This window comes from Gobio gobio, assembly GCF_949357685.1.
Source record: "Gobio gobio genome assembly, chromosome: 6".
Classification (NCBI taxonomy): domain Eukaryota; kingdom Metazoa; phylum Chordata; class Actinopteri; order Cypriniformes; family Gobionidae; genus Gobio; species Gobio gobio.
The window spans coordinates 23,001,196-23,026,840 of record NC_137102.1 but is presented as its reverse complement, the minus strand read 5'-3'; the positions used below and the strand labels follow the sequence as shown (position 1 = coordinate 23,026,840).

Here is a 25,645-nt window from a genome sequence, read left to right as displayed (position 1 = left end):
AATTCCTCTAATGGTAACTTTGTATATGCCGTGGTTTCCCACATATGCGTTGTTACAATAATATTACAATAATCAGAGGTTGAGGCTCACCGTATTTAGATTGGTCTAACAACGCATTATTGCTCTAAATGGAAAAACCTATTATTAGCCTCTAACAGTCTAAGTATAGTCCTACATTAGCGTTGTAGTACTCGAGACCGGTCTTGGTCTCGAGACCGGTCTTAAGACCATTTTTTGATGGTCTTGGGTCTTGTCTCAGTCTCGACTGCATTTCTCCTCTGTCTTGTCTTGGTCTCGGACTTAGAGGACCCGGGATTTTATCTCAAGACCAGTCAAGACCACCACTGCAAGGATATCACTAAATTGCCGGTGCATTGTCTGATTTAACATCATTAATGTGATTTAATGTAAAACTTTCTGCTTAAAATGCAATCAATAACTTCTTTGTAATGTGATTTATTTTGTTACTGTGCTGCCGGGTTCAAAATCAATGCAGTATTGTCTCAAAAATGTGCAAAGTTAATATAAATGCCCACAAAATTCTGAGATTTAGTTCTTTCATATAACATAGAATATAATTAAGCAATATCACAATAGCAAGAGAGCTGTTTTCATGAATAAATAAGCGTGATTGCAAAGGATATTGATTTATACAAACGTTCAATAAACAAGAAGTTAATATTAAATTATATTTTAAACTGTGTCTTTGCTAATTCGACAACGTTTCGTTAATAAATTAATCAGCTGCTTTGAACAAATCGGTTGAATAAAGGATTCTGTGACGGTTAAATAATGTTAATGTTTTAATGTTAAATTAATCTGAACATTATTTATGCAGGTGGAATTGTACCAATTCAGATGCAACTTCTGTGCCATGAATTTTATTGGTAGTGATTTGATTGGTAGCAGCGCTATAGTGTCTTATATTCTAATTGTATTTAATTATTCATTATAAGTCATTTCTCAGACAGTAGATATGGATCTTTTAGATGAACTTAAGGAGTGCTGGTCTGGTCTTGGTCTTGACTCGGTCTCGCCCTATCTTGGTCTTGGTCTTGGTCTTGTCTTGGTCTCAACACCACAAAGTCTTGGTTTTGTCTTGGTCTCGGCACATGCTGGTCTTTGTCTCGACTTGGTCTCGGTTTAGGTGGTCTTGACTACAACACTAGCCTACATAACTAATGCCAATGTGTTAGTCGGAGCTTTAGAACATCCGTCTGTGCTCTAGTCTTTTACTAACTTTGCGGTGTTATGGACTTAACGTAATCTACTAAATTAATAATTCCAGAGTAAGTCAATGTAACAATTTATTATCAGGTAAATGTATCATGCCAATTACATAATCAATCAAAAGATAGCATCAAATGCTATGAAGTAAAGAGTAAAAGATGCGTACCTGACTTCATGAAAATTATCTGGAATCGCGCCCAGAACTTCCTTCAACATCAACAATAATAACAGACCAAGACAGAAACCTCTTTCAAATGTAAACATGAGTTCACAATGGGAATTTGCATTAATCAAGTCTCCAGACCTGAGGCCCGTTTCAGAAAGGAGGTTATGTGAAAACTGTGAGGATGTTAACCCTGAAATGAGGGGAACTCTGGGTTTTCCGTTTCAGAATGGGAGGTATGTCAAAGAAAGCAGGGTAAGTCAAGCCTGTTTCTGAAAGAGAGGTAACTTATTCTCAGAGTCAGTTACCAGGGTAACTTACTCTGTGAACCTAACCTGGTCAGGAGCAGGTTTTCTTTGGTAAACCCAGAGTTTCTTTCAGTCTCCTCCCCCTTTTTAAAGTGCCAGCGGTGTTTAAATACTTAATTCATTCATTCATGCTACACAAATGCTTTTCTTACTGAGTATTTTTCTTTACCCTATTGGCATATAATATGCAAAATAAGAAAAATGCACTCAAATTAGCATTTTTTGTCCCCCAGGAAACAAGATTTAATAATGTAATTTTTGTTATGTAGAAAATGCAAATTGATTTAAGAATCTTTAGATATTTTGACTGGAAATTACAAGACAAAAGAAAAGCATTTTTTTGCAGTGCAGGTCACATGTGAATATTTTTTATAAAGAGGACACTGTCAAAATGACAAAAATAGCATGCTGTAGAGGGGGAGGCTGAAATAATTTGTAATAATTTGTTACATTCATGTCAGGAGAGGATTTTTTGCTTGCTATATCCACATGTATATTTATTACCATGTTTTAATAATAGTTTTCTATATAATATCAGGGATGCAGAGCATATTAGTAAGGCCGCTGTATGCAGAGAGGTAAGGAAAGTTTGCCTCACCCTCACGTGAGCTCTTTCTGAATATGTTTGTGTTGTTTCCTCGGCACAAACCCATGAGAGCATCAAAGAGGAGTTTCACAGGATTGCAGATTTGGTGTAAAAAAACATTCAGTTGATATCTTGTTGCAACCTCTGGAAGTAACCTAATAATTAGAATTTCCTTTAGGATTTCCAATGTGATTGGATGCATTGATGCACATATTCCCATCACACCTTCCGAAAATGAAACAGATTACTATATGGAATGGAAGAATAACGGATTCAAGGGTAGTCTGAAATATATGCCATACACCACATGTGTTAAATAAATACAAATTATTCACAATTTATTTGCTCATCCTTATTTGCTAAATACAAAAGCAACAGGTTTTTTTTTTTTCCCTGTTGGATTTTAATATTTTTCCTCCATCTCATCTTCTGTCAGGGGTGGTGGTGCAGGTCCTCCCATTATTTTGTGAGCCTCTGCATTCTTGCTGTTGGCTGAGTAGAAGTTAAATTTAATTGCATTATCCTAATTCAAAAATGTAACAGGTTGGATTAGAGAACATTATGTGAAAAGAGCATTACTATGTGGAAAAAGCTGCTGCACATTGAAAAAGACACTGAATTATATTTATTTAATATGTCAAATGTTTGTAAAGTCATGAAACCATACACCCATGAACCTTTTATGCTTAAAGCATACCTGATTGAATTATATTTTTATAGGCTACTTCATTTTTAGCTTCTACCACATTCTTTCTTCTTCTTCTTCTTCTTTTTTTTTTTTGCCTGTGGGATACCATGAAAATGAATATTAGTTCAATAACTTGCCGTTCTGCCAGTTTTCACCTCTGATATTATGATTAAGAATTAAACTTACCTTTGACCCAGAACTGTGCAGACAGCTTTTTGTTGGGTGCTGTTGCCATGGTGAATCGTAATTTCGGAGCTCCATTGATCATGGCTTTTCATAGTTGTGGTGCACACGTTAACTCAGAGTCAGTCTACTCAGAGTTGATTGAACCAGCTCAATTCAGCTGTTCTGAAACCCAACACTTAGAGTTTCCTATCTCAGGGAAAGTCAACTCAGAGTTCAAGTTTGAACTTAGAGTTGGTTGAACCTCCTTATTGAAATGGGCCCCTGTAGTTTACACCTTATTGAGGACAGGAGGTAATAGGCATGAAATACAATTGGCAGAGGACCCACTCTCCACAGGAAGCAAAAAATATCTAAACTCTTAAAACCTTTATTACCTTTTGGTTTACTTCTGCGGGAATGAGACCTTTTTACCAGTCGCACTGAGACATTTAAAATGACACCAAACATGTATAGTGATATATGATAATTGTTCACATTAAACCATGTAGATTTTGGGTGAATTTCAGGTCATGTCAAAATGTGGAGAGAAGAGATGGGAGAAGATGCAGTGAAGGGAAATAAATGTAAATAAATTAAAGCAAGTAACTCTCGCATGGGGATGCTACTTTTGCAAGAGAGAGTTCAAATGTTATTTCCTTTGTTTTCTCAGAGAGACGCCATCTCTTACAGTTCTTACAGTTTCTTCAGTCTTACACATTTAAAGTTAATATGCTTTAAATGTACTAAATTGTAACATCATTATTAGGACTACTAATAGGCCTACACTTAGAAAGAGAATAGAAATAATATTAAAGTATATTTTAGTTTACCTTAAATGCTTGTCGGTACATATGACAATACACTTTAACAATAGAAGTAATTATGAAATTACATATAAAGATGTACTCATTAACAATTAGAGTACTAGGCTACTTAAGTGGGTCAAAAATATAGTAGGATATATTCTTTTAAAGTATTGTTATAAATATTCTAGTATGATACTAAATTGTAGTCATAAATAAACATAATTGAATAGACTTTCACGTTTTGCTCTACAACGTTTAAAGCTTTATAAATAATTCAGGTTGTTAAGAGAAAGGTTTTACATTTAGCCATTGATAAAGATAAAAGTTGTTACCACAGATTTTAAATAATTGTAAGATATTTTTATTTAAAATAATTTTAAGATTCAGCGAAATCATGTTTAGATACTTAAGAAAACTAAACACCCATTGGCTGGTCAAAGAAGGCGTGAGCATGATGTCAACAAGCGTAACAAACAAGAGGATGCAAAGATGAGAGATGACCAACACAACACAAACTTGGGGTTCGCAATTACAGGAAGTCCTGATTTCTTCATGAAAAAACGCTTATGTAAAATAATTGATTGTGGTTGTAGCACTTCATTTTAGTTGTTTTAGTATTACAAGCTAAATGTATTGTTGTAATGCGCTCAGTGAGTCGGTTATTCAAGCGGAGTTTCAGGATGTTGGTGAGATCTCCTGCGTTTATCACCTCTGTGAGGGTCTTGGGCAATCATGGCGGCGATGACACCAGTGTGGAGAATACTGAGACGGCTGGTGAGCTTGTAAACATTATACTTTCATTGAACGAATATAACGCACAATGTTATAGTGGGCCTATTTCACAGTCAAATCATTTTGGCGAACATGCACAACTTCAAAATATACGGAACTGCTGAAATGTTCTGTCCTGTCCTCTGTTATAGTCGGTGTATATTCATTAAAGTCACAATGAAATCAAAATGGGAATTTTCTTATTTTTCTTATTTATTTTATGCAAAATTGCAAATGTATTATTAATGGTTTGTCCATGCACATCCTAAAGAACTAAAGACTATCGCAACTTTGTTTCATGTCGACTTTCATGTCGACTTTAAAGAAAGACTGCATACTAGTGTTCAATCAAAACAGACCCAGGGTCATGCATGTCGTTAAATGTCATGCAATTTTACATTCGCCTTGTATATCTTCACTGATCCTTGGTGTAAAAACCTGCTTCCTGTATTAGTAAAAGCATTTGCAGAAATGCTTTTGCATTTAAAGGCACAATATGTAAGATTTTTGTATTAAAATATTCAAAAACCACTAGAACAATGTTAATTGTGACCCTGGACAGCAATATATATATTTTTTACTGAGATTTATACATCGTCTTCTTAATGCTGAATAAATAAGCTTTCCATATATGTATGGTTTGTTGTAATAGGACAATATTTGGCCTAGATACAACTATTTGAAAATCTGGAATCTGAGGGTGCAAAAAAATCTAAATATTGAGAAAATCACCTTTAAAGGTGAACTATGTAGGATTTTTGCAGTAAAACATCCAGAAACCACTAGGCCAGTGTTATATATTTTGTTCAGTTGAGTACTTAGAATATCCCAAATGTTTTCAACTATTTGTAAATCGTGAGAAATTGCTGTTTTAACCAAGGAGCCGGGACGTGTGAGCTTTGCGTGTGAGGGAGTCGCCTGTCGATTGCGTCATATCTGCGTCACCCTCGGTCTCCGGTTTTATTCAGTGAAACACTTTACTCTCACTGCATTGTGAACAAGTGTCATAGCAGCCGCCGAGCGAACGTCATAACTTCCTTTTCAACACACTCAGATATATCTAATACGATAAACAGAGCTGCGTTACCTCACACTCAGCACTGGAGAAGAGGAAGTGCCGCCGGCAACCGTTTCATAATAAAAGTCCCGCCAGCGACTATGCCATAATAACAGTCCCGCTCTTCAATCGCTCCTGCGGCCTTGCTCAGCTCCACAACACTCGCTCCTGCTCTGCTTCAGACTACAGTAATGTTAATAATCGCATCCATGAACATGATTTCTGCCCGAGTCCTATCCTGACTGTTTCCCACCGGCTGTGAGGTGAAGACCACATGTCCCGAGATTCTGCGCTCAAACGTGGCGTCATCAAACTACGCCTTTGTTTTGAACAGGCGACCTCTAGTGGACGGAAAAGTTACATAGTGTAGCTTTAAAGTTGTCCCAATGAAGTCCTTAGCAATGCATATTACTACTAATAATAATTTTTGTATATATTTACGGTAGGAAATTTACAAAATATCTTCATGGAACATGATCTTAATATCCTATTGGTTTTTCGCATAATATTTGCCAAAATGTAGGCGTCTTGAAAGACTTTACAAAAAATCTTCCCCTTTCGTGCATGCCATGGCTTTCTCTGATTTAGTAGTGGAATATAAAGATGCACTTAACATTGCACGTTCTGACTATCTTTCTACTATCATCAACAAAGCCAAGTGCAAATCTAAAGCTCTTTTTTTCTGAAATAAAAACTGGTTAAACCCTCGTCCGTAGCTATTACTGGCTCTGTTGATCTCTATGAAAGCTTTCAGTCATTTTTTTTTCTACAAAAAAAATTATAACATTTATCAAACTTTTTCTCCAACTGCCTCTTCCTATTCAACTCCATATCTGATAGGTCGTCCACTCAACACTTTTTTTACTCACAAATACATCTGTGGTTGAACAACTGATTATCAAATCTAATTTTACCCACTGCACTCTTGATCCAATTCCAACATGCCTTCTAAAAACCCTGCTGCCTTTACTTATTCAACCTATTACTCATATTATAAATAGATCTCTTGCCACTGGTTATGTTCCGCATGATCTAAAAGTAGCAGTCTGGCCTTGATAACACTATCCAGAACAATTATAGACCAATATCAAACCTCCCATTCGTTGCCAAATTACTCAAGAAGGTAGTGGTAGCACAACTGCAGTCACATCTAGAGAAAAATAATATTTTTGAACCGCTTCACTCTGGTTTTCGTCCCTATCACAGCACAGAAACAGAACTTTTAAAAGTGCTAAATGATCTTCTGGTTTCTGATTCTGGTGCACACAGTATCCTGGTTCTTCTCGATCTCAGTGCAGCATTTGACACTATTTGACACTTTACACTTCTTTCTTGACTATCTGCAATAGGCATCACTCGTGCTGCTCTTCAGTGGTTAACTTCATTCTATCAGATAGACAGAAATTTGTTAGGATAGGTAAGGATCGATCCTGTACCGTTACTATCTCTCATGGTGTACCTCAAGGTTCTGTACTTGGTCCTCTTTTATTTCAGATAATCAGAAGGCATAGTCTCAACGTTCATAGTTACGCTGATGATATTCAAATTTATTTCACGGTTAAACCCAACAGCTTGTCTACCCACTTCTATTATCTCTTGCCTTCAGGAACTTAAAACCTGGATGACTGATAACTTCATACAGCTTAATACTGATAAAACTGAAATCCTGTTGATTGGCCCTAAAACACAGTTTACCCCGACATGACATTTTCATTGATATTGATGGTGTCCAGATTAGGCCTTCAAAAACTGCGTGAAATCTGGGAGAATTGATCGTTATGTTTTGATTCACATATTGGTCAGATTGTTAAATCATGCTTTTTCCACTTGCACAATATTGTTTGTATCCGCTCCCTTAACTTTGGAGATGCTGAAACTGTTATCCACACTTTTATAACCTCCAGATTGGACTACTGTAACGCCTTATTTAGCGGCTTTACTACAAAAGCTATACATCGCCTTCAAATGGTGCAAAACTCTGCTGCTCGAGCCCTTACATTTAATAAAAAATCTGCACATATCACTCCCATCCTTTATCAACTTCACTGGCTTCATGTTGCCAGTCGTATCCAGTTTAAACTGTTCGTTTTAGTTTATAAAGCCTGACATGGCTCTGCACCCCAATACCTTGCTGAGTTAGTGCAACCATATATTCCTGCCCGGACCCTCAGATCTAGCAATGATAATTAGCTTGTCGTACTCCAGTATAAACTCTCTACTGGGGGTGGTAGGACTTTTAGTTTTATAGGCCCTAAGATATGGAATAAGCTGCCCCCAAATCTTCGTGCCACCCCAACTCTCCAGACCTTTAAATCCCAACTTAAAACTCATCTATTCTCTATGCTCAGTAAATAATTATTTTCCTCTCTACTTCTCTGCCTTCAAGTGATCTCTTACTTTCTCATTTTAATGTTATATGATTACTTGATTGTATTTAACGTTCTCTTTGATTCTATAACTACTACTTTGTGAAGCAACCTTGGGTTCTTGAAAGGCGCTATAAAAATGAACTTATTATTATTATTATTATGAAAGAAAAATCTATAATTTTGTCCCATACAATGTATTGTTGGCTATTGCCACAAATGTACACATGCGACTTTTGACTGGTTTTGTGGTCCAGGGTCACATATATTTTTGTTGACTTGACTTGTGTACTTACACTATCCCAAATCTTTTCAAGAATGTTTAAATCCAGAGAAATAAGCAATTTTAACCAGGACATGGACCGTGTCTGTCTGTCGCCTATCATTGACATCATACCCGCGTTACCCTCGATTTCCAGTGTTATTTAATATTTTATGTGTTTTACTAGACAGGTGAGCAACTGTTTGGATGCATTCATCGACAGAAAACAAATCATTGTTATATAGCTCAACACAGTTTTAATGTTTAAATCTCGTTTTCTTGATTTACTGCGAGTACCATGTTTTACCATGCCTAATATCGATCTAGCTTACTGCAGTGTGCAACAAGTGTCTCATAGTAGCTGCCGAGCGAACGCTCAGAGAAGCATTATAACATATCTTTCAACACACTCAAATGATGTATCTAATATGATAAAACAGCACTGCGTTACCCCACATACGCATGACCGGAAGAAGCAGAAGCGGCGACTGTGGCGTGATAAAAGCTCAGTGAAATCAAGATGTCATTAAGCTACACATTTGTTTTGAATAAGCGACCTCTAGCAACGAAAAATTACATATTGTGGCTTTAATTGACCCACTTATCCCTTATCCAGAAACGTATTTCAGGACTAGTAAACTCACCTTTAGTATCCTGATCAACATTTTTTTTTAATGGTCTTGCTTATGTACATCAAAGCCCTGGCTTGTATCCCATCGCCTCCAGCACTTTCCCAGGCTCCAGGCCCTTGGACCAGCCCCTGTAGTTCACATCTCCACACCTTCAATTCACCGGAGAGGCTTCAGATCCAGCCATGGTATGTGCCACAAAGATGATATTCCCATATATGTTCAAACAGGCATAGCAACATAGCATAGCAACATATTACAAGCCCTGATCTTTCTGTGTTTATGTTGTTGCTGTCTTAATAAACCGGTCTGTTGCAGTTTACTTTTATTTGTACTTTCAGTGACCTCTGGACAGGTGCTGCAGTTCAAACTCTCAGATATTGGAGAGGGCATAATGGAAGTGACAGTAAAAGAGTGGTATGTTCATGCATTTGTCTTGTAAACAACATGCTGGAATAGATTTTAATCCAAGCCTTGACTTTTGTCCCTAATAAGACTTGCTTTAGTGGGGCCACCAAAGTTACTCTTAGACTATAGGTGTTTAAGACAGGGGTTCCCAAATTTTTTTTGTCAGCCAGACCCCTTAGATGTCAAATATTTACTTGAAGTACCCCTGAGATTTTAAAGGTGCTGTATGTAATGTACTAAAGCATAAAAATACTATATGTTTGCAGATATTTAGGCGAGATGCACAAAGTTGAATATCACGATATTATGTTTGCTGATACTGTATTGATTCACAGAAACACTGTATCGATATTTATTTGTTTACATCCAAGTTTCATATCAGTGGCTTTAAACCTGACCGATGGCAGTGTTATCTCAGAACGTGAATTGTGACTGGGAGTAGAGCATAGACCCATTGTTAGCATTAGCATTAGCAAACCCAGCTAACAAGACGATAGAATCAAAGACAGTCACCAGGAGATCCAGTTATGATATTTTGATTAACATTACAAGGTTAACATTAAAAAAATATATATGCACAGCTGAATTGTTCACAATAAAATCTATAACACACATTTATAAAATAGATAGGGTGAATTTTCATTTCATTTTCATTGGAGTTTTGCACCACTCGCAAATTTCAGCTTTATTCGTGTTATGTATGAGTTTCCACCATGGAATAAATAACATTTTAATGTTTTTTTTCTCTTCTCGCAGTTTCAAGTTATAAAGTCATAATTGTGAGATATAAACTCGTAATTCTGACTTTTTCCCCTCAATTCTGACTTTTTTCTCGCAATTCTGACTTTTCTAAGTTAATATCATGCAATTCTGAGACAAAAAGTAGATAAAATTGCTAGAATTGTGAGATAAAAAGTTGCAATTACCTTTTTTATTCAGTGGCAGAAACAAGCTTTCATAGTTACGGTCTAAACATTAGTGGTGCAAATGAGTTTAGCATAGCAATCAGTATATAGCAAAACATGTTTATTTGACAGATTAACCCATTTAAAATAATAAATTAAGGTGAATATTATAAACAAATATATGCTGTTGTTTTCCTTGTCTGTATGCAGGTATGTCAAGGAAGGGGACAGGGTCTCCCAGTTTGACAGCATTTGTGAAGTCCAGAGTGACAAAGCATCTGTCACTATCACGAGCCGGTATGATGGTGTCGTCCGCAAGCTGTACTATGACGTTGATGCTATCGCATATGTTGGTTCACCTCTTGTGGACATCGAAACGGACAAAGCACTGGGTCAGTCACTGCTGTGGATTGTATTCTTGATAATTCACTATGAATGTCCTTCCAGTTCTGTCATTGTGCAGTAATGCTGTTTGTCCTGCAGAGGGTGCCCCAGAGGAAGATGTGGTAGAGACTCCAGCAATTTCCCATAAGCAATCACTTCAAGAAATCAAGGACCAAAAAACCCAGGCGACACCAGCGGTGCGCCGTCTGGCCATGGAGAACAATGTAATTGTCCATGGCATCAAACTGTAACCACCCTATCATTGAGGCTCTATAGAGTTCTGTATAATTCCTGATCTCTAAATCTGTCCTCTACTAGATTAAACTAAGTGAGGTGGTCGGGACAGGAAAAGATGGACGTATTTTAAAAGAGGACATTATCAGTTTCTTAGCCAAGCAGACAGGAGCCATCCTCCCTTATGAGGTCCTGGAAATCCCAACACCCGTGATTTCCACGGCAGATACCCCACCCAAAGAGAAGACGCCCTTCATGGCACCTCCGGAGATCCCGCGACCCATCTTATCTGGCAAAGACAGGACAGAGCCTCTGAACGGTGAGTTTGAGCGTGTTTCATGTTGTTGTATGTCAGTCAATGACATGTTGCTCATTTTTGTCTCATTTATTCAAAAATATATTATAATTGGAAATTCATGATTGCAGTGATTTGAATGAACCTGTAGGCCATTTCATGTCATGTGGTGGGACTTCCAAAAAATGTAAGGATATTTATTCATTAATTAATGAATTAATGTTATGTGTAAACAAACTTCTTACCTTGGAAAATATATTAAACAACTTTTTCAAAAATGAGGATTAAATTGTGTATACTTGCATATATTTGATTTAAGGAAAATATATTACTTTTTACTTGTTGGTTACACCACATGACATTTTCAGTCATTAAATAAGAACTTTTCTTGAAAATGGTATAAAAGTATAAAATGGTATATGGTATAAAATGAAACCGACATGTACCTTTCATACCAAGAATGATAAAGATAACTGTGACTATATTAACTATATTGTTTATATAAGCGCGCACTGCAGTTATGTCGTTATTTAAAAATGAACCTAGGGGTAATTAACACATGGTTACCGAGTAGATCGTTCTCTGGGATGCGTTTTCGTGAAAATCGAATGTAAAGAGTTTTATCTCTAAAAACAGATTAGCTAATAACGCTAGTATATGGGACATAGAATAAGTAAAATTAAATTGCTAGTTAATACCACTAACCAGGCTCAAAATAGCCTCACACTAACACGGTAGCATAATGAGGGTCCCTACATGCAAACCGAAGCATTGAGAACGTTGTAAGTGAACAAACAGTTTAATAAGGAGATACTTTATAAAGACAGTACATTACGCGTATACAGACAGGAGCCATCTTGGAAAACAGTCTTGACAAGTCGAGCCACGGTTGAATAATCCGCCATGTCTTTAGTGTGTATCCTTTGGAAGCACTAGTCTCTGTTGCGTTCAGTTTTAAAAAAAAAAATCTTTTTATTTATTTATTTTCTCTGTTGCATTCAGTGCTTTCTTCCGGAAACAACGGACCATATGAGATTCCAAGTGACAGTTCATCACTTAGCACAGCGTTCGTGGCTCGACTTGTCGAGACTCTTTTCCAAGATGGCTCCTGTCTGTATACGCGTAATGTACTGTCTTTATAAAGTATCTCCTTATTAAACTGTTTGTTCACTTACAACGTTCTCAATGCTTCGGTTTGCATGTAGGGACCCTCATTATGCTACTGTGTTAGTGTGAGGCTATTTTGAGCCTGGTTAGTGGTATTAACTGGCGATTTAATTTTACTTATTCTATGCCCCATATACTAGCGTTATAAGCTAATCTGTTTTTAGAGATAAAACTCTTTACATTCGATTTTCATGAAAATACATCCCAGAGAACGATCTACTCGGTAACCATGTGTTCGTTAACCCAGGTTCATTTTTCACCGGAGTTGTCCTATAAATGCAAATCTTCAGGTGAATAAAAAAACAAAACAAATTATCATTCGTCCACCAGATAAAGTAATTCTAAAAGTGATTCCAACAATAATGTTTCTGTCATTTTAGTTGTGCTGTGGACTTCCATATTCTCATAGAATTAGAACGATTATTAGAACTTTATAGTTAGAGTTATAGTCCTTGGTGTACACGCATCTTAAGAATTTGGTGCCTTTTCTTTATCATGGATGCTCTTATTTGTCATTGACTCACATGTTTGTGATTGGCTATCTTGAATATGTGTGCTCATCTTTTCTGTATGGTGATAAACACAGGTTTCCAGAAGGCCATGGTGAAGACCATGACTACTGCTCTGAAAATTCCTCACTTCGGTTACTGTGATGAGGTCGACCTGACGCAGCTAGTGCGGTTACGCTCGGAGCTGAAGGACCTGGCGGTTTCTCGGGGTGTCAGACTCAGCTACATGCCTTTCTTCATCAAGGTGCTCTCCTGTTACCCTTCACCGCAACCTACCACCTGTTTCTTTTTATACACATTAAAAATTAAAGGAGTAGTTCATTTTAAAATGAAAATTAGCCCATGATATACTCACCCTCAAGACATATTAGGTGTATATGACTTTCTTCTTTCTGATGAACACAATCATAGTTATATTAAAAAATATCCTGATGCTTCTAAGCTTTATAATGGCAGTGACTTCCATATTCAACTTACAAAAAAAAGCGTAACTAGAACACGTCACTAGAACGTAGGTTGAGCATTTTGAACTGCGAGAAGCTAGATATTTTACTTTATAAAGTTTTAAATATGGACATTTTTCTTACAAAACCCCATCGATTTGCTTCAGAAGGCCTTTAATAACCCCCTGGAGCCGTGTGGAGTACGTTTATGATGGATGGTTGCACTTTTTTTGAGCTTCAAACTTAATGGACCCTGTCACTGCCATTTATAAAGCGTGGGAGCATCGGGATATTTATTTATTACTATAACTTTGATTGTTTACTATAACTTTGATCATCAGAAAGAAGAAAGTCATATACACCTAGGATGGCTTGAGGGTGAGTAAATCATTTTAAAGTGAACTAATCCTTTAAAGGGCCATCATGTGATAAGATCAAAGTCTTTTACAGTCATGGGAATGCTATGTGAATATTAACGCCAGGTGTTTGGGGTCAGATAATGATTCTAGATTGTGTTCATACTGTTTTGTTCAGGCTGCATCACTTGGGCTCTTGCAGTTTCCTGTTCTCAATGCCTCTGTGGATGAAGGCTGCCAGAACATCACATTCAAGGCAAGACAAACCCCAAAACCCTCACATCACATCACAGCCTTTCTTTTTTAAGGCTCATGGTTTGCTGAAATGCGGCACAAAAGTAACATTTTGATTGTTTTTTTGTCTTCTCTCAGGCGTCTCATAACATCGGTCTGGCGATGGACACTCCTCAGGGCCTCCTGGTGCCCAATGTGAAGAGCGTTAATGCCCTCAGTGTTTTTGACATTGCTGTGGAGCTCAACCGTCTGCAGGCTCTGGGTTCAGCTGGACAGCTGGGCACGGCTGACCTCACTGGAGGAACTTTCACCCTCTCCAACATTGGCTCGGTGAGGTGCCGTCCACCTGACTTATGACTTGCAATATCGAAAGCAAATATATTTTTAGGTCAAGTGTGACTTTACTGCAGCCCTAGCATCCTCAAATAGAATTGCAACAATAATAACGGTCTGAACCAAGCGTGCCGCATACGTCCTGAAAAGTGAAGCCAAAGTGTCTCGATCGCCCCCAGGTGGTTGGTATAGCTCCATGTATTCTAATGGGATGAGAGACAAATTCAACAAACAAATTACACTTTACAAAGACGGTTTCTGTCATTTTTCGGTAGTTTGTTTTTTAAAATAAGTTTGATTTTAGTTAGTTATTTGATGGTTTAAAAACAGGGATGTGACATCATGATTGATAGCTTCTCTGAGCGAAATTGTCACTCAGGCACCAACTGACTTTTTTCGGGATTTTAGGGAGGAGATTGGAGCTTTAATTTCTACATTTCAACTGAAAGGGTTCTCTGTACAGTTTGACAGCATTTAGAGATTTTTTCCCCCCTTGACAAAAATGTATGTACTGTACCATATATCTCTATATCTATATCCAAATGAATCGATAGAATTGAATCCAGAATCCAGAATTTTCTCAATGCTCAGCCCTAATCATTAGGCCACTGGAACATATTGCAGTTCTGCCCAGTGATGCATAAATTACACACTGTATTTGGTCTTGAACTTTATATATCCATATTTGGGCCTCCACTGCAGTCGCCCCCATTGTTGTTTAGAGGTTATATATGAGAGTCTGGAAAGAGCGCTTCTTTTATGGGTTGGCAGCGCTCAAACAACAGCAGAGTTCAATGGGCTTTTATTTGCCATCTAGCGACGATCAGATCTCTCACCATAAAATCATTTTAAAAAGTTTTTTTTTATTTAGATTGGAGGGACATATGCCAAGCCAGTGATTCTGCCCCCGGAGGTGGCCATCGGAGCTTTGGGAAAGATCCAGGTGAGCTGCTGGTTTTCTTCACCCTTTAATAAAAATGTAATAGAACATTTAAGGAGATGATTGTTGAATTATTGGATCTACAGTAAATAATAGTGATTTCTGCTGCATTTTGCTTTTGTATATTCTATAGTATAGACTGTCATTTATAATAAATAACCCAAACATGCCTAAATGTTGTACCCAATATCTAGTATCAATGTCAAAGGATCTATTAATTTAATTTAATTAAAATGCATAAAAAATCGAGGTCATAAATACTGTGACTTGAACCACTGAAGAACCTTATGATTGTGTATCCAAGTCAAATAGTGTCCTAAAATCAGATCATTTGTCATTTTATGACAAGATTAGTTCAGGTTGTAAAATGTCATCTTGTGTGACTACCCCCAAAAATTTCAATGCTTTCGAAAAATATATATTTCAAACCTTTTTTTTTTAAAATAATTACTAAGATGTACACTCGCATGTATTCAAGGTTTAAGGAAAATGTAACCATATAGTTAATGGTTAAACCACATTACTTTTTTAGATTTATTAAACTGATACTATTGCTATTGTGTAAAAGATTATAAGAACTTTCTTATTAACACAGACGCACAGAAACATAGACACACACACACATACACACCCTTTCTTTATCATGGACACCTTGTGTCATTGAGTCCTAAATTCAAATTTAGGTAGAGTCACATGCACCATTGTTTGGAGAATTTTTGTGGCCCTTATTCAATGATTTCTATAGAAATCCTCGCAATTGGGAATTTAATGTGAGGGTGTAAGATTTGCCAATGCAGAGTTTGTGACGGGTTCAAGTTGGTCGTGTGGCTTCATCTTGGCTGACCAATAGAAAACTTTTGAAAGTGACTTCAGTGTGAGCTGTGCTTCATACATTGCTACATTATTGACACTAGGCACATTTTCAATGATATTCTGCTAATGTGACGTGCCTTTAGTCTAAAAGCCATTTCTCTGCTCTGCTGCAGGTGCTGCCCAGGTTTAACTCACGTGATGAGCTAGTGAAGGCATACATCATGAACGTCAGCTGGTCCGCCGATCATCGCGTCATCGATGGGGCCACCATGTCCCGATTCTCCAATCTGTGGCAGTCTTACCTGGAAAACCCAGCTGCCATGGTCTTGGATCTCAAATGAACACTGCTCTGGAAATGCGAATGAATGAAATCTCTGCTCGCTACTCCCTGGAGTGTCTTTAGGTTACTTTAGGCTATCATGTGAACACTAGAGTTTATGCTTTCACATTCATTTGTGGAAAAAAAAAGACTTAATTCCTTTTCTCTAGTTGCCGTAATTCATATTAAAGACTGTTACTGTAACTTTGCATCAGAAAACACTTGCCTCTTGTTAATGAGTGTTTTTAAGGTGTGGGTGCTGCGCATTTAAATTCTTCTATGCATTATGCTTGGTTAGAAATGAACTGAATACGTATGCATAGTTTAGACGTCTGAAATCACCTGTAGGTTTTTCTAATGCACAGAGCTTGTGTGTTGGGGACGGAGGCAGATACTGGCTGGCGCTTGGACAATCATCTGGACAGTAACAGCTCATTGTTTGCAGACTTTCTCTGAGACTTCATTCACACAAGCCTTTGTTGAGCTGACAGACAGCCACTTCATCTAAAACCACTTGTGTGCCAATGCGACTGGAATCAGAATAACGAAAGGACCATCATTTAGCTGTTAAAAGAACAAATGGACCACACATGGATGGATTACTAAAATGTGATGGGAATAAAGTTTTTTTTTTTTGCCGAGCTGCATTGCTTTTTGTGTTATAAATGTCAAAACTTCATTAAATAATGTGGTTGAAAGACATGATCGCATAAGATGAACAGATTTAATTTCGACTTGACACAAGAACAAGCCTCATTGGTTCTTGCGGGAGCTAAGTGTGCAAACAGACGCTTTGAACTTGTTAACCATATTTGATCAATGTTTATATATATGAATAAAAGCCAAAATTAAAGCTGTTCATCATATAAAGCAATTGTGTCTTTTAATCCTTCAATATGGATTTATTTTACGATCTCTTTATGAACTTTTGGTTTACATAGGCTGAGTCTGAAACTTGCATACTCTCTTAGGTAGCCTACTTATTTTGAATAAGTAATTACTTAACGACAACCAAAAAAGTATGTTCTTTACAGTATGAGTGTGTGTATTATGAATGTAATCTAGATGTACTACATCTGCCATGTTGTCATTATCGTGTCACTTCACTGCCATTCACAAATCCTCTCCCGTAGCCTCATGGGATAGTAAAGTGTCCATCGTATGCACACTCAAGAATCTCACCAGAAGAAGTAGGTCATCTGGGGTCTTTTTGCCGACTCTTTTATGAGTACTGTGAATTCAGACATACTTCTTTTGTCACACTGTTTTTCGCCTACTATATAGTAGGGAAGTATGCGATTTCAGATGCAGCCATGGTCTTTCAATGGAGGGAACGAAATCTTTTAGGTTTCATTAAATTATTTTGAAGAAAAACTAAATTCATAAGGAATGACATGAGGGGTGAACTATCCATTTAAGAATCACATTTAGATTCAGATTTCAGAAACCAAAGAACAGTTTTATCTCACACTCGCTATAACAAAGCAATCGGGTACATTTTAAATCTAAATGGACGTCTAAATCCCATGAGAAAACATCAACAGAGAAACCTTGTTTTTTTATTTTTGGTCCAAGCATTTACTTGGGACAGTAGTACATGACATAGTATGTGAGGTGTAGCCGGTGAGAGTCTTTTTTTAGTCTTGCAGCGTAATTGAATATCCTGAATGTGCGACTGCGGTACCTTCCGCCTTACATCGACCTCGTTCACAGACAGCTAGGTCTTCAGAGGTACAAATACACATTTCCAACTGGAATGGATTATAAACCATAATATGAGAACTACCTGGGCATCGTTATTAATAAACAAAACAAAACATCCTTTCCTTATCACATCATGATTAACGCAACAAGTCTTACGAACGATTCACACAGAAACTTGTGCTCATGACGATTCATCTGAGAAGAAAACGAATGTTTCGGTTCTCCCTGGAACCTCTGAAACCCTCAGGTGGTCTGGGAGTTCTCTGGAAGACACTTGACTGAAAAAACAAACAAAACAAAAAAAGCAACAACAGAGACATGGAATGCTACTTTAGTGGAATGTGGCGAGAGAATAGTGTGTGTGTGTGTGTGTGTGTGTGTTTAACATACTTTAAAAAGTTTCAGGATCCTATGTAGGAAGTAGGAAATGTTCCCAAGGAATGCTTTAGATATTTGGCTAGCTCTTAACATGAGCCTGACACTTTCAAAGCAAAATGGGGTTTTCTCTTTCTGGGTTTACAAAGCAGCATCTTTTCTAACTGGACTGACTTTAAGACACACAAAAGAAAAATGTTTTATAACAAACACAGGCATAAATTCCCATTTGGCATTTTAGAGCAGATAACTACGTCGGTGGTTTGTGTTTAAACCGACTTAGACTGGCAACGTATTTAAAAACTGTAAATGTCAAATTGGTATTTTTCCATTCAGAGCCACCTGAGGGTTGGTCAAAAGCATGCAGAGGTCCTGGGTAAAGGTCCAGGATTTAAAGCAACGTTCAAGGCATCTCTCCTTCACATAAATAACAATGAAATGTACATTTAAAAAAAAGAAGAAAAAAAAGTAGAAATTGCCATTTTCATGAATGAGGGTAAACCAGTCCATGTGCTACATGAATGTCTTCAAACCCTCATAAGTCTTGAAAAACAAAGTATCCAAACCGATTGATTGTTCACAACTGCTGCGATGAAGTGTCCACAGTCAGATGTTTGATTTGTATGAGCGCAGTCCAGACAAGCGGTTTGTGAAATGACGTATCTAAACACACTGTCCTTTGAATTCACTTGAAGATCCACGTATAGGACCTTCACAAAAATGATCAAAGGCAGCAACGAAGGAAACAAAAACAGTACAGTAACTAAGAAGTGGCTGCTCCTGTTGTGAGCTCATAAGTCAGTGAGGTCTTGTGTGAAATGGGTGTGTGTGTATGGTGTAGTCAGGCAGCTTTGTGATGGATTGATTGGATATCTTCTGAAGAGTCGAGGCTCATGGAGGTCTATGGTCCTTTAAAAAACACTTTATCAAGCCATTGAGGACGCAGGGGTCAGGTGTCATCATCGGTGTCCTCTATCAGGACTTTGGTGTCTCGGACCTTCGACCTGAAAAAAAAAAAAGAACAGAGATCCTTGAGTTTATCAAACGATCATGTATGATGGTGCTCAGAGGCTTACAAGGCACTTTTTATTCACCAAATAAATCAGAAGTCATTTTCTCAACAATTCAATCCTGTTTTCAAAGTTGTTTTAAGAAAAACAAAAATGTTTCTGTTACAGGAAACGCATTCATCAATAACAACAAATCCAAACTGAGTGAGACCATATTTTCATACTTTTCAGTTGGCCAAGATATCTAAAAATCCTTTCTTTGTATTGGTCTAAAGTAATGTTCGAATTTTCTGAGATACTGAATTTGGGATTTTCCTTAGTTGTCAGTTATAATCATCAAAATTAAAAGAAATAAACATTTGAAATATATCAGTCTGTGTGTAATGATTGAATATAATATACAAGTTTCACTTTTTGAATGGAATTAGTGAAATAAATAAACTTTTTGATGATATTCTAATTATATGACCAGCACCTGTATATGCCTTTCTCCACTGACGGTCTATGATGTTCAAAGCGTTTCTAAGGATGCTTATTTTTAGAAGGCAGACTGAGATGGCGAATGGGAACATGGTTTGAGTAACATTAGCAACACATTATCAGCCGTTTGATAACATAGTAAAGCAAAAGGCTAATCATATTAATTACCGTTATGTATCCGACGTAGAGAGCGATACATAAAACGCATTACCATTGATACATCATCGCCTTGTAGACAAGCCTGTATAATTCACTCCTCCACTTCTTTTGAATCCGTTTCTGGTTCAAACATATATGGCTGTAGCGTTTACTACAGTAAAGTTGAGCGATTGGATCAGGTAGTCTGATTGAGTGAGTGGAGGTGCGGCTAATTTGCATATTTATGGATCCACGTATACTTAATAAAGCAAGCTTTTTAAGTTCAAAATTTTAAGGCATGAAGAATTTTTTCAGAGGGGAAAACAAACGTTTAAATGTGTCATTTTGGTGATCAAAGATGAGCTTTCAGATATAAAATTATTGACTACCCACACTTAAAAGTGTGTTTTCTGGAGAAGTCAGGTTACTTCATAAAACCTTCAAACTCTGTGGGCACTTTTATAATGAATCTACATATACAAGTCAGCCAAATCATACCAAGATAAAAAAAAAAAAAAAAAAATCCTTATCCTCCAAAAAAAAAAACAACTGGATAAGTCAGGTAAATTCATTGATTAAAAAGATTGGGATCCCCAAAGAACATTCATTTCTTAATACGGCTGGACTCCTGAAATGTAATTTAAAGAAACTAGACATTTCAGGCCTTTGAATATTGTTGTGGACAAAGAGGGATGAGAACCACTTATTTAAACCAATCTGACCAAATCATTTCATGTTTAATATTAAATTATTTAGTTTCATCAGATGTTTCTTTATGTCCCATCTATTGCCAGCTGTTTTTGCTGTACAAAGCTTGTTCTTATGGATTCCATGTCTGGATTTGTGTCTGTGTGGTTGGTGGTCTAATGTTGTACGTACTGGGAGGAGAGGCGTGGTCTTCTCAAGGACATGCTGTAGCTTCTCTTCCAGTTCTTTTTTCCAAATCTGTTCCTCACACCATCCTCCTGGTCCATCATTTGCTCCAGCAGCGTCTGGTCATCCGCATTCAGAGGCGCAACTGAAATGTCCCGCACCGCTCTGAACTCACCACAGTTATTAAGGTGTTCGTTCTCCAGACGGAAGAAGTTCCAAACAAAGCGCCTGAAACAGATGACAGATTATGACGACAAGTTACTTTACTATTTCCAGTTGAAAAATCATATGCCATTAATTTAAGGAGAAATGAATGAGGATGGGGGCCAAATGAATAAAAACAGATTAAATGGATACAGTAGAGTCAGATCCAGTCATGACCGAATAGATCCAGTCATGGCTTCTGATTGGTCAATACAGCGTTCCAGAAATGCTAAAATACACAATTACTGTAATAAAAACACGTCCATCAAAGAGGTCAACTATTAACCACAGGTTGTGGGTAGGAATGGGTTAATGAGTCCCAAAACCAGGCATATGGATATATACAGGTATGCTCACCTGAAGACCTCCAGCGGTGCGAGGATAGTGGCCAAAATATCAGAAATATTAGGGTATTGAGTCACAACCTCAAGGGAAAGTGGAATGGTCCATGCAAAGCGCAAGATTACGTCTTCTATTATGGCACAGTAATAGTAAGCCTGTTCAAAGAGAGCACACAAATGAACAATTACGAGTATAACTGCTGTGGAGGGGACTGTTCTCTACAAAAATATCTAAATAAGACACATAACTTAAGTGCCAACAGTGTGTGTGTGTGTATTCTTACTTTCTGTGGATATACTATCTCCTCTCTGAGAAGGGTGTTCTCCCCTGCGTTACGGTCAAACAGACCCCAGTCCATCTTTAGGTCCCATAATAAGGTGTAGCAGGAGTTAATGATCTTGCAGGAAATCAGCAGGTAAAAGAAGACCACACTTTCCTGAAAACCTAATGATAACAGACAGGTAGTGACATGTGAAAACATCACAGACATAAGAGAACACAGGTCTGCATGTTTAGCTATGGTGCTCCAGAAGGTTTGGTGTTTGGTGCGCTTTTAGGGCCCTATCATACACCCAGCGCGGCGCAAGTGTTTTTTCCTAGTTTCATCCCGACGCAGTTATCATTTTCAAGTCCAGCGCCAAGTTGTTTAAATAGCAAATGCACTTGCACACATCTGTTCGCCCATGGGCGTGCTGGTCTGAAAACAAGGCGTGTTCATGGCGCATTGTTGGCATGTTGCCGTTTTGAGGCAAATGAAAACAACTGCGCCATTGACCTACAAAAACCTGGTCTAAAGTCAAAAGCGCAGTATTTTTTGTGTTATTTAAAGGGCGCGTTAGTAATAAGCACCTATAGGCAGGTGCACAACACGTGTACACTCTGCTTATTACGAACACAGGAGCACACAAACATTTTTAAATATAAAAAATAAAAGGATTCTTCTCTGGAGAAGCGTTCACAAATTCCGCCATGTAAATAGCGAATCCACCATGGTGCGAGCGCAACTGGCTTTTAAAGGGAATGGAAGATGAGACTCTGATTGGTTTATTGCACGTTATGGCCAAAACACACCCATGTTGACTCATTAAGAGACTACGCACGACCCTTTTGGACCATGTACCTGGTGCGCGAACCATTTTTAATGACGTTAGCAAAAATGGATTCGGACACACCCTAAGTGCACCTGCGCCATGCACTTCAGACTACGCGCTCCGGTTAAAAAAGAGCCCCTGATCTCTAAAAATATCAAACTATATTTTACCCAACAAAGAGTGCCTTTCACAATTGTTTTGAGTGTAAACAAAAAAAAGTCATGTTGGGTAAACAAAGAATTTCAGGTAAAGAATGTAACAGCTCAGGTGCTTACTTTCATGCGTCTTATAGAGTGCAGAAAAGATGACCACAAAGAAAGTAGTAGAGTATTTGCCAGCATTGGCCAGGTGAGGGAAGGCACGCTTTGTGTCCCGGTAACGCCTCAGGCACTGCACAAACCGGAACCAGGCAGGCAAACACTGGATTACAGCTCGTACTCCATATGAGTATGAGTGACAAATCCCGCCACCTGGTTTGAAAACAAAAACACATCAACATGTCATCATTAACTGCCCAATAAAACCATAATTGACTATGCAAGGCCATTAATGTGCATCTGGATACCCTCTTTGATCCATAGCTGCCCCCCAGACTGGGTCCAGTTCAGCTCCAAACTGTAAAAGCAGATCATGTACTCCAGATCCATCAAAACCACTACTAGAGAGTTGAGTTGGTCAGCCAGCCAGAAATCAGCAAACCCCACTCTGTGAAATGGAGCTGTGACCACTCGAAACTACGAACAGAAAAGGGTGGAAATTAAAGGAGGAGAAAAGAGGATTTGACCAATTCAATCAATAATTTACCAATGGAATAATAATGTCTCATAAAAGTGTGCCCTTGAAAATCACAACAAATGCTGTTGTGTGTTATGAAAAGGGATTCTCCTGGTCCTTACCAGTAATTTGAGCAGCCAGAAGCGAGATTTGTAGTAGCATGTTTTGAAAGGGTTGATAAGGAAGAAGAAGAAGAACCCATAGAGAGCTAGAGGGTTCACTTGTATAGGAATCTTTGTGTGGTCAGCGAATAGGCAGGACAGAATACTGACACACCAAAGAACTCCAAGGAAACCAGCAATCTGCACAAAAACAGTGAAAAAGGAATTCTTATAAATATAGTATTTGATTTTCAAACTTTACAAACATAACCTAAAAAAAAAAAAACAGGGAAGAGAACGGCTCACCACTCCAATGAAAAAAACAAAACAAATGATTTATACTTCATAAAACATTTACATCCACATGTTGAAAATGTATCACACCTGTGAAATATGACATCTTTACTATGAGAAGCACAGGTTCAATTATCTAAAAGATACATATTCAAGTATAACCCTGAGCTAAAGTGTTATCGAAGGGGCTTTATCCTATTCAAAAGAAAACATTTTCTTGCACAAAATGTTAGAAACTTATTAAGAGTCTTTTTTGTTTATCTGTAGTAATGTCACCATGTATTCAAAGCAGCATATGCATTGGTTCACAGCCTGTGTTAATAGACAAGATAGCATTAAGTTCTTGTCCTACCACAACCCAAAATCTGAATCTCCATACAAAACCAAAAACTATGAATAAGATCTCACTCCTGTTTTACATTTGGGTACACTGAGGAGCTCCGTGTAAGACTTTTAGTTGTATTGCTTTTACTTCGTTTTTAGTTGGACCTATGACAGAGGATTTCTGTGCCAAATACACTCCTTCAGGATTCGAACATGTTTCGGAAAGTTTTTTCGGAATTCCTCATATGGGCACTTCACCCCGGATGAGCGTGTGCGCACATCAAACCGAGCAAGAGCACGCCCATCAACGAGCTTCGTTCGGGTTATGGAAGCAGTCGGCAGCACTGTCATTTTGTTTTTAGACCAGTGAGTTTCTGGTTATGAGGGAAAGAACCTTGATCAGCTTCCCAAAAAACCCAGCGTTAAGGAAACAGTGGATGCAGTTTGTTTTTCCGGAGCAGCAACAGAGTTGTGCAAGTGTGTTTATTTGTTCCCAGTCATGAGTCGAAAACCACAAGCGTTGAGTGAAACTGCATCAAATGTCTGTTTTGTTGGCAATTGGCACGTAAGTGCATATAATGTAAACAACACAAACGTTTAGTGAATCAAAAGATATCCAGGGATAATGCCATGATGTATTGTGTGTGTGTGTCCGTGACTCTTTGGCCCCACCCACAGCACGTCTCCACGAGCTCGGCTGTTTTCAGAAAGAATCGGTACAGCCTATCTGTCTTTTATAAATCTCATAAGACTATGAGATATGAGATTCAAGAGATATGAAGGATGTAATACTTCTCTATAGGTACTCAAGATTAAAATCAAACCACATAGATCTGATCCCTTTATGCACCCAATCAGAGACCAAACGTAAATGAACACTGAGCTGGTATCTCTGGTGGGTGGTCTTGACCTTCCTGATATTCAAAGACGAGTGCTAAAGTTGAAAATTTAACACCTGCTTTTTTCTTAGACCATAATTATAAATAAACCAAGCCAACCAATCAATTTCTTGATGGTTATATGTGTGAAGTTTATAGGAATCATTTGAATGGGGTAATCTCAGAAGAATATTCATCTTCAGAGATCCGAGCTCGCAATGAAATAGGAAGAACTTAATAGAATGCACACAAAATTCAAAGGAAAAGGTTATATTTATGCCTAGTTACATCAAGCCCATAGGAGACCATATAAAAAGGACAAAGGGGTATTTGTTTTAAGCCTCCCAAGGGCATTGCCCCTGATTTATTGAAATTAATTATAGCTGGGGTAGAGGTTTCATTAAAATCAGAATATTGTCTGCGTAGAGGGCAATCTTGTGTTGGCTATTTGCTACTGTTAACCTGCAAATGTTAGTATTTATTCTTATAGCTTCTGCTCTTAGAGGTTTGATCACTAAAGAAAATAAAAGAGGCGAAAGGGAGCAGTCTTTTCTCGTGCCTATCCAAACTAAAAAAGCAGGGGGGAGACAACCATTAGCAAGGACAGCACAAAGAGGTTTGTGATACAATAACTTTATGTAGGGTATGAAATAAATAGGGCCATTTGATGCGGTCAAATACCTTTT

The 25,645-nt window shown here is 37.8% G+C and overlaps 2 protein-coding genes across 3 annotated transcripts in view; one reads left to right on the top strand and one right to left on the bottom strand.

Moving 5' to 3' along the window:
* The first annotated feature begins 4,399 nt into the window (after positions 1 to 4,399).
* On the top strand, positions 4,400 to 17,012 carry LOC307128273 (lipoamide acyltransferase component of branched-chain alpha-keto acid dehydrogenase complex, mitochondrial-like). 2 transcript variants are annotated; one of them, XM_079820002.1, is made up of 11 exons: positions 4,400 to 4,720; positions 9,102 to 9,219; positions 9,373 to 9,448; positions 10,555 to 10,736; positions 10,828 to 10,952; positions 11,047 to 11,281; positions 13,011 to 13,177; positions 13,911 to 13,988; positions 14,105 to 14,296; positions 15,171 to 15,242; positions 16,226 to 17,012. In XM_079820002.1, the coding sequence occupies exons 1-11, from the start codon at positions 4,679 to 4,681 to the stop codon at positions 16,391 to 16,393; spliced, it is 1,455 nt and encodes a 484-aa protein (XP_079676128.1). In that variant the 5' UTR covers positions 4,400 to 4,678; the 3' UTR covers positions 16,394 to 17,012. The 2 variants fall into 2 exon arrangements, with proteins under 2 accessions (XP_079676128.1, XP_079676129.1); XM_079820003.1 differs by having other exon boundaries at positions 4,416 to 4,720; positions 9,129 to 9,219.
* An 800-nt stretch (positions 17,013 to 17,812) lies between these two features.
* The window catches only part of xpr1b (xenotropic and polytropic retrovirus receptor 1b), a 43,673-nt gene continuing 35,840 nt past the window's right edge, over positions 17,813 to 25,645 (bottom strand). Inside the window, exons 9-15 of the mRNA XM_079820001.1 lie at positions 23,485 to 23,664; positions 23,154 to 23,322; positions 22,864 to 23,058; positions 21,781 to 21,941; positions 21,513 to 21,652; positions 20,958 to 21,179; positions 17,813 to 19,454 (exon numbers count right to left, since the gene is read on the bottom strand). Coding sequence (XP_079676127.1) covers positions 19,400 to 19,454; positions 20,958 to 21,179; positions 21,513 to 21,652; positions 21,781 to 21,941; positions 22,864 to 23,058; positions 23,154 to 23,322; positions 23,485 to 23,664 — 1,122 coding nt within the window. The 3' untranslated portion in view covers positions 17,813 to 19,399. The remainder of the gene's footprint in view (positions 19,455 to 20,957; positions 21,180 to 21,512; positions 21,653 to 21,780; positions 21,942 to 22,863; positions 23,059 to 23,153; positions 23,323 to 23,484; positions 23,665 to 25,645) is intronic.